Here is a 17,667-nt window from a genome sequence, read left to right as displayed (position 1 = left end):
ATGCTCTCTTAAAAATATTTGTTTATTTGTTTTTGGTTTTTCAAGATGGGGTTTCTCTGTGTTAACAGCCCTAGCTGTCCTGGAACTGTAGACCAGGCTGGCCTCAAACTTAAAGAGATCTGCCTGCTTCTACTTCCCAAATACTATGATTAAAGGCATGCGGCACCATCGCCAGGCCATTATTTTTATTACTTTTAATTGTGTGCATGTGTATGTATGTGCATATGAGTACAGGTTCCCACAGAGACCACTGAGTCAGAGTCCCCTGGAGCTGGACTTATGCTAAGTTATAGATGTTTCTGAGTCATCCATTGAGGGTGCTATAAACAGAATTGGGTCCTCTGTAAATGCTTTTAACCATTGAACCATATCTCCAGTCCCTTATTATGGTGTGCGGTTATGAAGGAAGCCATTGGGGCTGGAGAGATGGCTTAGTGGGTAAGAAGCTTGCTGCACACACCAAGGACTTGAGATGGACTCCCTAGTCTCTATGTGCAAAGCTGTAAGCTTCTAAACTCAGCTCTGTGGGGGTTGGGAGAGGCAAGCGAATTGTTGGAGCTCCATGAGAACTAGCTTAGCTTTCAGTACAGTGGGAGACCCTGTCCCTAAGGAATAAGATGGAAAGTGATAGAGTAGGACTCTGGTTTCCATGAATGTGCTCCTGTGCACCCTCGAACACACTTCTTAATCTCTCTGCAACCATTTGGTGGTAGATGGATATTTCTTTGCAAGCCTTTGAATCTCAGTGGCACTGAATTACTGCGAAGGGCACTTGGAACTCAGTGATCTCGGCTGAGTGTGTAACTGAATGGGGCCTGTTACGGAGACCATTCTTATGTATGGCCCTTTGCGGGTCTCTAGTAGTTACTTGTTTTCGTCAGACTTGCATCTCTTTTGGGAGTTACTGAAATTGTTCCAGTAAATTATCTTTGGCCGAAGCTTGCCATATTGCTTGTAGCCAAGAATCCACATTTCTCTTCCTAGCTTCCCCATGAGAAGCATTACTTCTGGTACAGAGTGGCCAGTAGTAGTGCTGATGGGAGTTTTGCCTCATTCCTGATTTTAATAAGGATGCTGCTAATATTTAATGATATGGGATGTTTTCCATAGGCTTTTTGGAGGCATGTTGTAAGAAAGATTCACTGTATTTGCTAACTCTCTAGGCTGCTCATCTTTTCTACCTAAATAGAGAAGGTGACAAATTTTATCTAGTTTTTTTTTTTTTAAATTAAAAATCTCTTGACCTAGGATTGGTAAATATCTCTAATCCTAGGACTTGGGAGGTACAGGCAGGAGGACTGGACTCAAGGCAAGCCTGGGCTACATAGCCAGACCCTGTCTCAAATAAACAAGAGAAATCTATTATGATAAATAATTACATGTATTGCTTTTCCTGTGGAAATGTAATGGAGAATACATGAATGTAATTTGAAAAATTATGAATCATCATTATATTCTTGGAATAAACTTTACTTGCTTTATGTATTATTTCAGTGTATTTGGGAGATGATTTGCTAATAGATGGTCTAAACTTTTTTCGTTCATGTTTATTATTGGTGTTTGCCTATTAGACTTTGTTTCTTTTCAAGACAAGATTTCTTTGTGTAATCCTGGCTGCCCCGGAACTAGCTCTGTAAAGTAGGTAGGCTGGCCTCACAGAGATTTGCCTGCCGCTGCCTCCACAGTCCTGGATCAAAGGCATGTGCCACCCGAGGTTCTGCCGTTTTTATAAGATAGGTTTAGGCCAAGATGATTTTTTAAGTAAGTTGCTTGGTAATTTACATTTTTCTCAGGAGTCACCTGTCTCTTGGAGATTTTTAAGACTATCAAAGTAGATGTGTATGTCTCTAGATCTTTTTCTAGTTTAGCCTTTATTTTTTTATGTGTATGAAGTATGTATGTATTCATGGAGATGCATGCATCCATGCATGTAGGTGCCAATGCATGAGAGGCCAAGGTTGATGTTGGATGTCTCCCCTGTTCATCCTAATTGAGACAGGTTTTCTCACTGAACCTGGAGCTCACTGGTTGCCTGAAGTGCAGAGATCTGTGTGTCTGCTCACCAAGTGCTGGGTTATGTGTGTATTGCTACTCCCAGCTTCATGTGGACACTAGGGAATCTCAAGTCAGGTCCTCATGTTTACATGGCAAGCACTTTACCAATGGATCCGTCTCTCTACTCCCCCCTGTAGTTTATTCTTAAGTGTTTCTTTGAATTTTGTGTATCTTATGCCTTATGATAATGTTATAGGTTCTCGTGTATCTTTTCTCTTTTCATTTTGATTAAAATACATTTGTCCAGACTTTTGTCTGGATACAGTGATTACCTTTTGTTCTGTCTGTGTGGTCAGCATCTCTTTTTCTTAATTTAGAACTGGAGCGCTGGTGTGTGTGCATCTCATCCAAAGTTCAACTAGGTCATCACTGTGATTTAGGAGTTGGCAGTGCTGTTGTGATGACTATGGAAAACTCCATTTTGGTTAGGTACCCTTGTTAGTGGCCATTTGTCTCTGACCTAAATTCCTGAAAGGTAAATTCCCAGTAACCCTGGCTCATTGTCTCCTCCCCAGAATTGTGTAACTGTTGTGAAATTACTAACTGCTGGCTCTGGCTTATGTGAATTCACTTGTTACTGTGTGCAATGGGAGTAAAGTATATTTCCTTACATAGCTGTAGATTCTACAGAAATGAAGGCTGTGGTTTGCACCTTTAAAAGCCCTTCCCTCACCCACTTCTGGGTGGCACATCTCTGATTTGGGTTAGAGACTGCAGCCTTGATAGCAGTTTCAATAAATTTGACTAATTAAAATTTGAATTGAATCTGATAGTATTTTTCTGGGTGGTCTGAACTCCATCACACTTTCAAGCCCCCAATGACCAGTTCTCCAGAGTTCTAGAACCCAAAGTACTGTAAAGCCTACAGTTCATGTATATGCAGATAGCAAAGTTCTTCCCCCACCCACAACAGGGCCCTAAGGATTTAAGGCTAACCTGAACTATACAATGAGTTCAAAGCCAGCCTGGGCAACAAGAGGTCCTGTCTCAACCTCCCTCAACCCTCTCATCCCCGCCCCCCAAAAAAACCTCTGAAAACTGCTTATATGTGTAACATTACAGGATTATTGGTTAGCCATTGCCTTTCTATTCAACATATTTTTTTCCAGCCATCAAAATAATTGAGGCAATTTTTAAATGACACTTGCCATCATTAGGATACATTCAGCAGAGTGTGTCCTCTCTCTCTCTCTCTCTCTCTCTCTCTCTCTCTCTCTCTCTCTCGTGCTATAAAAATGAGCTCTGCATCTGGACATTGTCAGAATGCAGGAACGAACACTACTGACTTTCTGAGGCAGGGAGCATGGGAGTTTTAATTCTGTTACCATAGTTCTTCCAGCTTGACCGTCTTCCACCAGAGGAAGACGTGACATACTCTTGTTGGTGTGTGGCTGGCAGGCATTATGTTCCATTTCACACTCACAGCGACAGCTGTGTGCAGCCCACACCACAGGCAGACCTCCAACCTGCCCAGAAATGGCTCAGGGGCAGCCATTAGCTATGTCTGTGAACAGAGGGGTTCGAGAGTTGGCGGTGAGGCAAGATTTCAAGGAGAGAGGCAAAGAAGGCTTCATGCTCCTCATGTCAACAGTTGTCAAGAATGATGTTAAAGGGTACAGAGTTTAGGCTGGTATTTTAAGGAAAGTCATTTTAATACAACTGGTGAGCTGTTTCCAGAATAGCCCACTGGATTATAGCAGGTACTATGATACTGATGGTTCAGGGTAATATAGAAGAGTTTCAGGAGTCAAAGACACTAAAAGGAAGATTTTCTAGCTGGTGATTAAAATAACAAACCTGGGGCTGGGCTTGTGGCTTGGTAGTGGAGTACTTGACCAGCATTCACTACTGCCTGGGTTCAACTGCCAGCATAGAAAAACAAGCAACAAGCAGCTAGCCAACAGACTCCCTCAAGGCTGAATGGAGGGTGTGCTGGATCTGGCCAGCATAGGTTTGAATAGGATCTGGGGTTGCTCACAGAGAAGACACAGTGAGACTTCTTTGCTCCATTGCCCAGTTCACTTCTTTTTGAGACGGTGTCTCCTGTACTTCAGGCTAGCTTTGAACTTGCTATGTAGCTGAGGATAACCATAAGTTTCTAGTTCTCCTGCCTCCACCTCCGGAGTGAGGCTGGGGTTACAGGTTTGTGTCAGCACACCTAGTTTTATGTAGCACTGGGCATCAAATCCAGGGATTCATGATGCATGTTGAACACACTCCACCAGCTGAGATCTGTCCCCAACTGGATGTTCTTTTCAACCCTGTATTTCCTTAAGATCCTGGTTTTATTTTCAATCTCTGCCAACACATCACTCCTTGGAATTCTCCCATTCTATCCTATCATTTGTAATATCTGGGTAGGTTTTATGAAATGCTAGTATAGCTTAGAGAATAAAAGAGGTTTTGTGAGAGACTTTTTGTGTCAAACATGGCCAGACGGCCAAGGGCCAGCAGCACTTATACTATACCTTCCCCAGCTTGTTAAACTTTTATGTCAAGGAATCCAAATCTTTTACTATCCCTACATTGTAAAACTTTTATGCAAATCTTTAATCTCTCTCACCTGGTAAAACTTGTGTTAAGGGAGGCCTGCCGTGTTCCCAGAACTTGGTGGCCCAGACTGGCAGATTCCTCACCTTGTCATCAGTTGTTTTACAGCTAGCCAACCAGGAAAAGGCCCAGGATGTGGTCCAGCCAGTGGGGAGAGGTCTTACACTCCAGTGTGAGGGTAAAAAGATTAAATTGACTGCTTGGTGTGCTTGTGTACCTCCTAAAAGGAACCTGCCTTGCTGGGTTACTTTTGTTTGTATGGCAATAAGAATATTCTTTTCCAACAGTTTGTCTGGCTGAGGCTGTAGGTTTTTTTTTTCTTTAGATTTATTTTTATTATGTTTTAAATTATGTGTATAAGTGTCTGTCTGTAGGGGTATGTGTATATGAGTGCAGGTTCCAGGGGAAGCCAGCGGTCCCAGGGGGAACTCCAGATTCCCTGGAACTGGACATTCTGATAGTTGTGAGCCACCCAACATGGGTGCTGGGAATTGAATTTGGGTCTTCTGCAAGAATACTGTGCAGTATTAACCACTGAGACATCCCTGTAGCCCTTTAGTTGTAGTTATTTAAACTTAAGGAAAGAGAGTAGCATCCTTCTCCTCTTTCTATATCACTTCTGCTTCATAATTGAAGACACAAAAAGATCAGGTTATTAATGTGAATTGGATCTTTCCCCAGTTACTTCCATTTGTCTCATAATTAACTCTAATTCCTAAGTCTTGGCTTGGATTTTCTGCAGTTTTTGGCTTGGGTTAGTAGTATAAGATTTTTTGTTTGTTTTTTGTTTTGTTTTTCAAAACAAGGTTTTTCTGTGTAGGCCTGGCTGTTCTGGAATTCGCTCTGCAGACCAGACTGACCTAGAACTCAGAGATCCACCTGCCTCTGCTTCCTTAATGTTAGGATTAAAGGCATGCACCATCATGTTGTTTTGTATTTATTTATTTATTTATTTATTTATTTATTTATTTATTTATTTATTTATGGGCAGAGCCTCACTATATGATTATGACTGTCTTGGAACTCCTTTGTAGACCAGGCTAGCTTTGAATTCTCCAGAGATGAGCCTGTCAGGTGGTGGGATTAAGGTGAGCACCACCATTTTTGGCTATATCATCAGTTTTAATCTTATTTTCTTATTCTATACCCAAAATCTTCTCTCACTTAGACTTTTTTGTTTCTGCTTTTAAGTTGTTGTTTTGAGAAAGAGTTTTACATGACTCAGGGTAGCTTTGAACTTAATTTGAGTTGTGGTTTTCAACCTGTAGGTCACAATCCCTTTGGCAAACCTCTATCTCCAAAAATCTTTACATTATGATTCATAACAGCAAAATTAAAGTTATGGAGTAGCAATGAAATAATTTTATGATTGGGGGGTCACCACTACATGAGGAACTGTATTATAGGATTGAATCGAGCATTAGGAAGGTTGAGAACAGCTGCCTTAAGGGTTCCTCTGAGTGCCAGGATTAGGACTTGCACCACTGTTTTTTTTTCTTAAATCTTAATAAGTGAATTAAGTTAAAACAATTTGGCCATGGTGGCATGTGTTATGGTGAAAGATTGAAGTCTCAGTACTCGAGGTAGACAAGAGATGATCATGAGTTCCAGGCCAACCTAGGCTGCATAATGAGACCCTCTCTCAAAAAACAAAACAAAAATAACCAGTCAGTCCCCACTGGGGGAGAAAAAACACCTCAAACATACTTATTTAAGTCTATGTTCACATCCAGTTGTCTTTTCTCTAAGTGTCCCCACCCAAGGTTTCATGTCGCCCAGGTTTGCTTTGAACTTGAAGATAACTTTGAAATTCAGGTCCTCTTGCCTCCACTCCTGAGTGCTGGTATCACAGGCATGCATCACCATGCTCATTTTTTTTTTTTTTTTTTTGCTGTGCTGGGAATTGAACCCAGGACCTCCTGCATGCTAGGCCAGCACTTCATCAACTGAGCTACAGTCCCAGGTTTCTAAAAATTCAATCTACAATTTTTTCTTCTATGACATCGATTATATTTTAGTCTAAAGTCTTCGACAACTATTGTGCTAACTTTCCAATCATGTGCCATTCATTAAACCAAACTGTTACTGAACAGTGTGCTCTTCCAGGCACCATAATAGATGTTGAAAATCCCTCCAAAAAGATTCTGTTAGAGCCTTAAGTAAGCTCAGCTCTTTTTCTTTTTCAGTGGTGTCTCATAAGGCAGCACCATCATTCTTACACAATAATAATAGTTATTGAGTTCAGCTCCATGAAGATGGCTTAAGCTGGATAATTATAATCCCTACACACTTGTGTATAGTGCTCTCATTTGACAGATGTGGAATTCGGGGAATGAAGTATCCTTCCTAAGGCTCATGAGTAGTAAATTATAGAGCTTGTTTTTGACTCCAGATCTTGCTAGTTCTAGTTTCTTACTGTTCAGTTTTCACTTTTGCTTTATAGCTCTATTTGATGTTCTTGGTTTCCCAATATTTATAATTCTCAATATGTTGACATTTCTATGTTCTTTTTTCTCCAAGATTTTTGTCATTTCATACCACAAAGCAGTTTCTCCATTGTTGTTATAATTAAATACAGAAATAAAGATTGCCATTGTTCCTTCATCTAGTTTGTGGGAGAAGGAAGGGTTAATATATTAAGAATTTATTTATTAATCTTGGTCTTATAGACTAGGGGAAAGTGACAGCAGCAAGCATATCTTGCAGTTTTTATGGATGCCTGTATATGCACACAAAAGGACAGAAGTCATAAATGTATGATTTTCAGAAGCACCTTTTGTGATATGGTTTTAAAAAGTAGAATAGGCTCTATCTATTGTAGAGTGAGAAAGGATGTATTAGAAATGACAATTCAAGGGCTGGGGCTGGGGCTCAGTTTGTAACATGCTTGCTACACAAGCATGAGGACCTGCATTCTATCCTTCTAAGGCATGTCCAGAAACTCTCTACTGTGGCATTCAGGTGTAATCCCAGTGCTGGGATTTCTGGCCAGTAGTCTAGCTGAATTGGTTAGCTTAAGGGCCAGTAAGATACCCTAGAAGTCGCAAAAAGTAAGCTTGAGGGGGGTACCCAGCTTCTACCTCTGCTTCCAAACATGCATACATCTGTATATCTGTATATTGATATATACACATTATACACATACACATGATAATCTATAACTTCTCTGAGTTTAGAGACTTAAAGTTATTGCTTGAATATATTTACTTTTTTTTTTTTGTGAATGGGAAGAATCTTTTGACAAGACATCAGATACTAGTTAGTGATGGGGTAGAAAGTGTGCTCACAAAGTCCGTAGACCAGTGTCTGAACTCTCCTGATAGTGGCATGGTAGCATGGGGTGAGAAACCTTAAACTCAGCATTCTGTTTGTATAATGAGTAGGCTGGACTGAACACCAGCTATAGAGTCTCTTCCTTAGGGGTTCCTACTTTTGGCTTTAAAGAGCTTTGCTCTAGGCCTCTAAGTTTTCATAATTTCAGCTTATCCTTTGTTCCCCAAGAATAGTAACTGCTTTCTGAAGCTCGTGCCTCTGTTATATCATATTACTGTTGCTTTTCAACTGCCTAGTTGCAGTTCTATATGCATTTAGTTCTTTATATTAAATTCTCTCTGTTAAAATAACTTTGTTTTTAGTCATATGACTAGATGCTTAACTGTAAAAGAACTTCACATGCTGGTTTGCATGTATCCTGCTTTTGTTGTTGTTTTGATACCCCCCCCCCCCCATGGGGATGTCCTTCTGTATATATGTTTCTTTTATTGGTTGATGAATGAACACTGTTTGGCCAATAGCCAGGCAGGAAGGATAGGCTGGGCTACCAGACCAGGAAGGCTGAGAGAGAAAGGTAGAGAGAGGCTGTGAGGAGACACTATGTAGAGACTGGGAAGATAAGACATGTCAGGTGTTCTCTGGTAAGATAAGACCATGTAGAAATGTATAGATTAGTAGTTATGGGTTAGTAATTAAGACAGAGCTAGCCAATAAGAATCCTTAATTATTGGCCAACAGTTTTATAATTAATACAGTGTTTGTGAGTTTATTTGGGGCAGAGCATCGGTGGGAGCAGGCTGGAAAGAAACTCTAACACCCCCCACTCGGAAACAGGGTTTCTCTCTGTAGTTCTGTCTGTCCTGGAACTCACTGTAGACCAGGCTGGCCTCAAATTCTGAGAGATCTACCTGCCTCTGCCTCCCAAGTGCTGGGATTAAAGATGTGCACCAACATGCCTCACAGTTTTGTTTGTTTGCTGGGTTTTTGTTTGTTGGTTGGTTTGTTTTCAAAGGTGTCTTTATGTAACCCTGACTGTCCTGGAACTCCCTGTTACACCAGGCTGGCTTCAAACTCACAGAAATCCATCTGCCTCTTCCTCCTCAGTGCTGGGATAAAAGACTTTGCATCACTACCCATGCCTTGCAAGTGTCTTGTTAAGACATATACCACTATGCTTTAATCACCATATCCAATCAGTATAATATCATCTATGTAGGAAACTGGTGTGATGCTGTGCAGATGCCCAAATGATCATTGTCTCTGTGGAACATGTTGAAATAAAGGGAAGTTACCATAGACCTGAAGACTGGGGTAGTTCAACTAACTGAAGTGCTTCAGCCAAGTTAGTATAGAGAAAGAAAGCATTTGACTTCCAGGTTGCAAGTTACATTACTTTGATCTAGTAATACTGCATTACTAGGTGCTAGCTGCTGTTAGAGCTACTACCTGTCTAGATTGTGAAAATTCACATCCCTTTACCAGGAGCCATCTGTTTTATAAAAAGACTGTAAAGCAATCAAGCCATGTGGTTACCATCTTTTTGTTTTTCAAATCTTTGGTTATGGCACCAGGGGTGGGTGGGTGTGTGTGTGTGTGTGTGTGTGTGTGTGTGTGTGTGTGTGTGTGTGTCTGTGTGTGTGTGTGTCTGTCTGTAAGCCAGTGGTCAGCATCAGGTGTGGTTTCTCAAGATGCTTCTGCTTTTTTGAGACAGTCTGACTTTTGCTTGGAACTCACTGATTTGGAAAGAGTGGCTGGCTAGGGATCTGTTTGTCTCCCCAACTCAACAGGTCACCTTTACCCGTTGTTTTTTTTTTTTTTTTTTTTTTTGAGGTGGGGTGGGAGTCTGGGGATCAAACTCAGAGCCTCATCCTTGCATAGCAAACACTATACTGACTGAGCAATCTCCCCAGACTCCCCATGTTTTAAAAAGGAGAACTGTAAGGGAAAGAGCAAAATAAAACATATTAGTATTCAAACAAATACTTAACACCTCAAGTGGAAGCTTTAAGAAAGCTGGTCACTCTCATGTTCCTTTCCGGGTGTCATAGCAACCACTTGCCAGCTGGATGTTAACTGTTGTGAAAATATCTACAGTGCAGTGGTTCTACCAGGAGGAGAAGGGCGAAGACAAAGAGGGAACAGAAACCTGAGGGAAATATGCTCAATATACAATATGTACTTGTTTGAAAAATTTAAAAATACAAAAGAAAACTACAGTGCAGTGCTTCTTAAAAAAAATAGGTACGTACTACTGACCTAAATTTAGGTTGAGTACAAGATAGAAAGGTTGCATTTGACTACACTAAAGAATCCACCAAGTTAGTTTTAGGCACAGTCTGATGATTCATTTGGGATTTTGTAGGTGTGATTTAATTTAAGTGAGTTCATGGAAGTGGATTATCGTTTTACGTTTAGCTTTCATTCTTAGTAAAAATAAGTCACATTGGAATGTAACAGAGCCACTCAATTACACGTCCCCTTGGACTACTTTTTGCCAAGTTGGAGTTGTGTGATTGAACAGACACTGTACATGGTGTCTAAAATATTTATATCTAATCAATATAAACAGTTTGCCAGCTCCTGGTTTTGTTGGTTAGAGTGAAAACACAAGCTCTTACTGTGATCCACAGAGGGCTTACTGTGCCCACAGGGCATGTGACTGGGGCTACTCTTCACGTCGCTGACCACTGATCTTTCCAGCACAGCCACTCTTGTGCCTTTCCAGTTCCAGGAGGTTCTTGGGTAGCAGGCCTCATTCAATTGTTGCATCATTGGCCTGTCCTGTCTTCCTCCAGCTCTCCATCACAGTTCACAGGAAGTATCCGTTATTAAAGTTCATGTAAGATCTTTGTATTTCATCCATCTTGTACTTGACATTCAATTTAGGCTGCAGTGTGACAGCTTTTGCAAAGAATTTTTTGGAAAATGATTCTGTTGGTAGCATATTGAAATATTTTAAGGTAGGACAGAGAATTCTCTCTTTCTCTTTCTCTCTCTCTCCTAAAAGTATGTTAAAAATCAAGTAATTTGGAGCTCAGGAGATAGCTCAGTGCATAACACATTTGCTATACAAGCATAAAAAAAAAGATTTTGGATTCTCAGGGCCCAGATCCATTCAGCAAGTAAATCAGCCAGCTGTGTCTACGTAGCATGTACTCATGTACTCAGCACAAAAATATGTTGTCTTATTTTAAATCCTTTTTTAAAAAAGATTTTATTTATTTATTATGTATACAACATTCTGTTTCCATGTATATCTGCACACCAGAAGAGGGCACCAGATCTCTTAACGGATGGTTGTGAGCCACCATGTGGTTGCTGGGAATTGAACTCAGGACCTCTGGAAGAGCAGTCAGTGCTCTTAACCCCTGAACCCCCCGAGCCATCTCTCTAGCCCCTTAATTTAAATCCTTATAAAGTATATAATATTTTCATTTTATAAAAGTTGAAAAATAATGCAAAAGTGATTGAGCCCCTGCCCAGAAGTTAGAGAGTTACTGGGTACTCCTAGCTCATTGTTTGAATTGTGACAATGTTAGGTAAGGAAAACTCATGGTAGCATATTTTTATTGCTTAAAAGGTTTGAAATATTTCACATTTTTCTGCTATATGAACATTTTTAGCACCCATTCCTTACTAAGGTCTCTTTTAAAATCTCAAAGATTAAGTCTTAAAATGCAGCTATTACTTGTGCACAAAATCAAGAATGGCTTAATTGCAATGAGGAAATTGAAGTTGTGGGAAATTTTATTTGTTAGGTGTAATCAGAAATAAACACGCATTTGATACATTTGCTTTGTGTTGTTTTGTTGGTAAAGGGAAGTCTGAATGTTTATGGGTCCATTTACAAGCCAGTGAATGCTTAGTGTAGGATAAAGTCTAATTGTTTATTAGAATAACACTAAGCCAGTGTTCTCTAAATTCGAATTTATCAGAAGTAATCAGTTACTTTAGGAATATATCTTTGTAGTGATGGTGATGTGCCACACGTTAAATCTCATTCAGATAGAGCTTCCACTTGGAGAACTCATCCCCAGTGCTAACCAGGGTGTGCCTGTGGGTGAGGAGTCATCTTCCCCTCCATAATGAGTTTGAAGCCAGTGAGGAGTGTATGAGTCTGTCTTAATAGATACCTAAGTAAAAGCTAAAACCTAACATTTCCTTGACCATCTCCCTTAATCCCAGGATTCTCATAATAACAGTTAATAGTTTGTTATTGCACACTGGTTTCTGTGCACTCCATTTATGTATCTTAACAACATACACAGTGTTTTGTATTCCTCCACAAAAGGTTTCATGCTATAATTTTATTTTTCTACGTAGTCACTTTGTACTTCTCTAAATTGCTACTCATTTTCTGATTTGAGCTATTTTTATATTTTAATACATTTTTCTCTTGATAATTTTAGACTTATAAATCAAATTCCAGAGTAATTGTTTAAGGACCTCCTATACAGTATTTACTTGTATTTACCAAGTGTTTGCTATTCTTACTTTACCACTCTGAAGTTTCTACTTATGCATATTATTTTCAGGGCTGTGTAAGTATAAATTAGAAGCATTTTGTCTTCACTTCTAATTATTTAGGATCATATATTCTGGCCACAGTATAAAAATCAGAAAGTTTAACTGTGATAAAAATGCATTTATCTGCCTTAGTCTATAAATTTCATCAGTTGTCGGATGTCCAATAAAGCCGTTGATGATTCTTCCTTCCCTGCTCCAGGGTACTAATTAGGACAGGTGTTTCATTCATTTGGCTCTTTTTGGGGACAGGGAGTGCTGGGAATTGAGCCTAGGGCCTCATGTATGTGTGGTAGGTACTCCACTGCCAAGCTACATCTCTTGCCTCTAGTTCTCACTGTAATAGAAATTAATCTTGAAACAACGTTGTTGTTGTTGTTGTTGTTGTGTGTGTGTGTGTGTGTGTGTCTGCACTTGTGTACACATTCCATGTTTGTTCCTTGATCTATATATTTTCTTCTTCAGAATAGCCTTCCACTTGGGTTTTCCAGATTAGATTAGATTAATCCAGGTTACATATTTTGAAAGAAATACCACAGAAATGGTAATGTGTTCTCAGAACTTTGGATCTGGAATTAATTGGTGTTCATAATAGTTTCTGTTAGGTTTCTCCCATCAGTTATTTTCGTCTATAATTCAGAAGTCATTTGTTAGGACTAATTTTGAGGGTGGTAAAATACGTATTTCTCATTAATTTAAAAAATTTCATTTTAAGATTTTCGTGTGTGTGTGTGTGTGTGTGTGTGTGTGTGTGTGTGTGTGTGTGTATTTGTGCACTTGAGTGCTGTCCCTATGGAGGTCAGTGGAGGCTGCCAGATCCCCAGGAACTGAAGTTATAGGCTGTTCTGAGCTGCTCGATGTAGGTGCTGGAAACCCAAATTGCAAAACCAGTGTATTAATCAGTGTTCTCTAAAATATTGATGTATGTGTGAATTCGTTAAGAGTGGCTTACAGGGTGTGATCCAGGTAGTTCAGTAGTAACTGTCTCCCAGTTGGTTGTTCTGTTCATGAGACTGGGTGTCTCAGCAGCCCCAATCTGGTGCTGGGGTCCTGAAGGTTCTATGGAGCTGCTGTCTTCAGCTCACCTTGGAATCCCCAAGAAGTAGGTTCTGATGCCAGCGGAGGAATGCCTAAGAACCAGGGTAGATGGACTTGCCATCAAGACGGAAGGCAAACAGGCAAAAAGCAAAAGCTTCCTTCTTCTATGCCTTAGATGCAGGCCGTCATCAGCAGGTGTGACACAGATTTAGGGTAGATCACCCCACTTCAAATGATCCAAACAAGAAAATCCCCACAGTCAGGCCAGCTGCTTGGGTTTTAGTTGATTCCAGATGGCGTCAAGTTGACAACCAAGATGAGCCATTAGAAGCAGTTGTGCTCTTAACTAACCACTGAACTCTCTCTCTCTCTATTCCTGCCCCATTATCTTTGACCTTTGAGTTTGTTCTTCTATTTCCAGCCTGATATGTTGAAAGCTTAGTTTGTTTACTGTAGCCCCTTATGTTTTCTAAAGCACTTAAGGTTATAAACCTTTCTTCAAAAAACCAAAAAACCCCAAACTTAACTTCATTATTGGTGGTGGTAGGGTGCTACAGTGCATGTGTGGAGGTCAGAGAACAGCTTTGTGAGATTCTCTCCTTACACCTTCACATGGGTACTGGGGATTGAACTCAGCTTGTCAGACTTGTACAAGCTCCTCTAACCACTGACCCATCTGGCCGTTTCAGCTTTTCTTTAAAAAAAATTAATTACAGTGTGTGTGTGTGTGTGTGTGTGTGTGTGTGTGTGTGTGTGTGTGTGTGTGTGCGCGCCTGTGTGGTAGTCAGAGGACAACTTGTGGAATTTGGTTCTCTCCTTCTACCATGTCTGTCCTAGGGATAAAACTTAGTTTGTCAGACTTGGTAGCAAATGCCCTTACCTGTTGAGCCATCTCACTGGCCTCTGACCTTTGTCAGATATTCCTTTGATAATATATTCCTTTGTCACCTTGTCTAGGAGTGCTTACAATAAGATTTGGCATGAAAGGAAATACTAAGTGTGAACCTTTTTAAATAAACCATCAATTAATAGGAAACTGGCAAGAAAAACTTGGATGGTATTCTAAGGATGTCAAAATCAATCATTAAAAAAAATACTTGTAGAGGCTGGGAGATGGTTTAGTGGGTAGAGTGTTTGCTGTGTAAGCGTGAAGACCGGAGTTCATATCCTCAGCCCTCATTAAAGCTGGTATGGGGCCGAATGTGCCTGTAATCCTGGGAGGATGGAGACAGGTAGGTCCTAGGCCTTTCCTTACCAGACGATATAGTAAATTAGTAAGCTCCAGATTCAGTTAGTCACCCTGTCTCTAAACATAAGGTAGGGAGCCAGGCATAGTGGTGTATGCCTTTGCAAGCATTCAGGAGGATGAGGCAGGTGGATCTCCAGTCTCTAGCCTTGTGGGCATAGAGTTCCAGGCCAGCCAAGATTACATAGTATCCTGACTAAAGAAAACTGAAAACTGAAAGACCCAGAGCATACCTCGTCAATGTCTGGCTTCCACGAGTGCTGCATAAGCAAGTTACCATCAGCCATGCACATAGACAGTGTGCTTTCTCTTACCCCCACCCCCCCCCCACTTTCCTAAGGAAAAATAAATTGTTTTGGGTAAAGTGCTTGCTACACAAGCTTGGAGACCTGATTTTGGAGCTCTATAGCCAAATGAAAGCCACGCACAGCAGCGAGTGCCTATAACCCGGCACTGGGAGTTGGAAACAGCAGATCTGGGGGCTCGCTGGCTAGTCAGACTAACTGAAAAGCTTGCTACAGGTCCGGGAGAGTACCTGTTTCAAAAATAACAAGGAGACATGATCGAGGAGAGCCATGCTGACATCACCGTCAGGCCTCCATGTGCCTGCACTGGAGAATATTCCCCCAATATACCGTCATACACATATATCCACATTCTCCCACCACCCCATGCAATAAAGCCACTTTCTTAAAAAGAATACTCTTTAAATGGTCATGATTCGCACACTCATGAATATAATGTGTTAGACATTATAGATGTGGCTTATTTCTCTAGTACAATGGGTCCTTGGGGCTTTCTTGTAAATAAATATACAACTGTCTCAGAGCATGTTTGTTTTGACTCTGTCATTTCAGGGGCAGCAGCAGTGGCATGGAATAATCCCCTGTCCAGCTGGTTGAGTGCAATGCTCCATTGCTTTGGTGGAGGAATTTTATCCTGTATAATGCTTGCAGAGCCTCCGTTGAAGTTTCTTACAAACCACACTAATATTTTACTGGCTTCTTCAATCTGGTAAGTTGCCCTTACACTATGAGGTGTTTTAAGAATTCTTTTATAAATTATAGTAAAATAGCTCTTTTTCCTTTTTTTTTTTTGGTTTTTCAAGACAGGGTTTCTCTGTGTAGCTTTGGAGTCTATCCTGACACTTGCTCTGGAGATCAGGCTAGCCTCGAACTCACAGAGATCCACCTGCCTCTACCTCTCAAGGTCTGGGATTAAAGATATGCACCACCACTATACAGTTTAGAGTTTGTTTTTTACTGGGACTGGTGAGATGGCTCAGCGGGTAAAGGAACTTGCCACATAAGCCTGGCAGCCTGAGTTCTAGCCCCAGCACTCACGTGAAGGCAGAAGGAAAATCAGCTACACAAAGTAGTCCTCTTGACTTCCACATGTCCATTGTGGCACACAGGCCCCACCTCCATCATGCACACACAACCCATAATACAAATAATTAAAAATTCATTTATTATAATAGTGTAAAAATGATTAACTACTTATAAACTGGGATATAATAAATAATAGTAGTAATGGTAAAGTAATAGTGGGCTCCTGTGGCTGTGGAAAGTTGGTGGGGTGGAATTATTCACTTGCTAGTAATTATTGAATTGGTATTATATATCAGCTAAAATTCATTTTCATATTTAATCATGAGCCCTGAGCTATTATAATTTTTTCCTGACAAAATCTTTTACTGGTAACATTAAGAGAAAAAAATTACTTAAATACTATGAAATACTATGTTTCATTTCTCTAATCTGTAGCTAAATTATGAATTCATCTATTGCTATTTGAAATATCCAATAAATATGCAAGCTATCCAATCAGGTATGGAATGAATGAGTTCACTTAATTATTCTGCAGGATAACCATCCTCATATGAGCAGGATCCCAAGTTTACTGTGTGTGTTTTTTTTTAAATGCAATATGGTATGTGGAATTAGGATTTTTTATTTTATTTTATTTTATTTATTTTATTTTACAAACCAGTTCTCTCTCAAGCTGGTATCTAAGGTCATGACTATCAGATGAGAAGGAAGAGAATGTACTATTTTAAACTCAAACAGGAAAGTCTTACAGTGACTTTACTGAAAGCTTCTGCTTGCTTTCAGTAAAAACATCACTTTCCCTTTTTTTTTTAATAGTTTATATTTTTCAGCTGTGGAAAGTAGGTGACATGGATTAATTATTTGATAGCTACTATGCACTGAATTAATATTATATATTAAACTATTTTCATACTTACGATGAGTTCTGTGAAGTAGGTATTGTAATTAGGTTTTTAAAGATTTGTTTATTTTATGTGTACGGGCATTTTGCTTGAATGTATGTATGTGCAACATATATATGCCTGGTGCATTGAGCGTCCAGAAAAGGGCACTGGGTACCCTGGAACTAACATAGAGTTGTGAGCTACCTACTATGTGGGTGCTGGAAATTGAACCCAGGTCTTCTGCAAGGGCAGCCACTATTCTTAACTGCTGAGCTGTCTCTTCAGCCCCTTAAAAATTAAAAAAAAATCAGCTTACATTTATCAAGTTTCCTTATGATATTCTCATACATGCTCAGTTTTGGTTGACTCCCCATCCTTCCCAAACTTCCTGGTCCTCCTGCATTATCCTTCAGACCCCAGTATTCCACTTTCTGTTTTTGTATTAAATATGTTCTGCTCACCATCCTACCAGAGTAGCTGTTGTTACTTCTGTTTGACAGCAAGGAAACTCATGGGGCAGTTGATGTGTTGTCATATCTAGGGAGGTGGCAGGGCTAGAATCAGAACAGTGTGACTGTAGAGCCTTCACTCATGACAGCTACAATATCTCATAAACGTACTTAATCATCTCACAATATCACTTTCTAAAAACACCTATAAAGGACTTCCATTTCTGTATCATTTAAAAAAGATACTAAATTTTGGATTTTTAAATGTTGTTTAAATGCTGAAGCTAAATAAGAACCAAGGCAGCCAGATTCTGTAC

At 40.0% G+C, this 17,667-nt stretch overlaps 1 protein-coding gene across 1 annotated transcript in view; it reads left to right on the top strand.

The window, feature by feature from the left end:
- Positions 1-17,667, top strand: part of Tmem38b (transmembrane protein 38B) — a 33,413-nt gene that overhangs the window by 2,521 nt on the left and 13,225 nt on the right. The window contains exon 2 of the mRNA XM_027403070.2: positions 15,544-15,700. Coding sequence (XP_027258871.1) covers positions 15,544-15,700 — 157 coding nt within the window. The remainder of the gene's footprint in view (positions 1-15,543; positions 15,701-17,667) is intronic.

This window comes from Cricetulus griseus, chromosome 2, assembly GCF_003668045.3.
Source record: "Cricetulus griseus strain 17A/GY chromosome 2, alternate assembly CriGri-PICRH-1.0, whole genome shotgun sequence".
Lineage (NCBI taxonomy): Eukaryota > Metazoa > Chordata > Mammalia > Rodentia > Cricetidae > Cricetulus > Cricetulus griseus.
The sequence above is the reverse complement of the archived record's forward strand: the minus strand, read 5'-3'. Positions and strand labels throughout refer to the sequence as shown.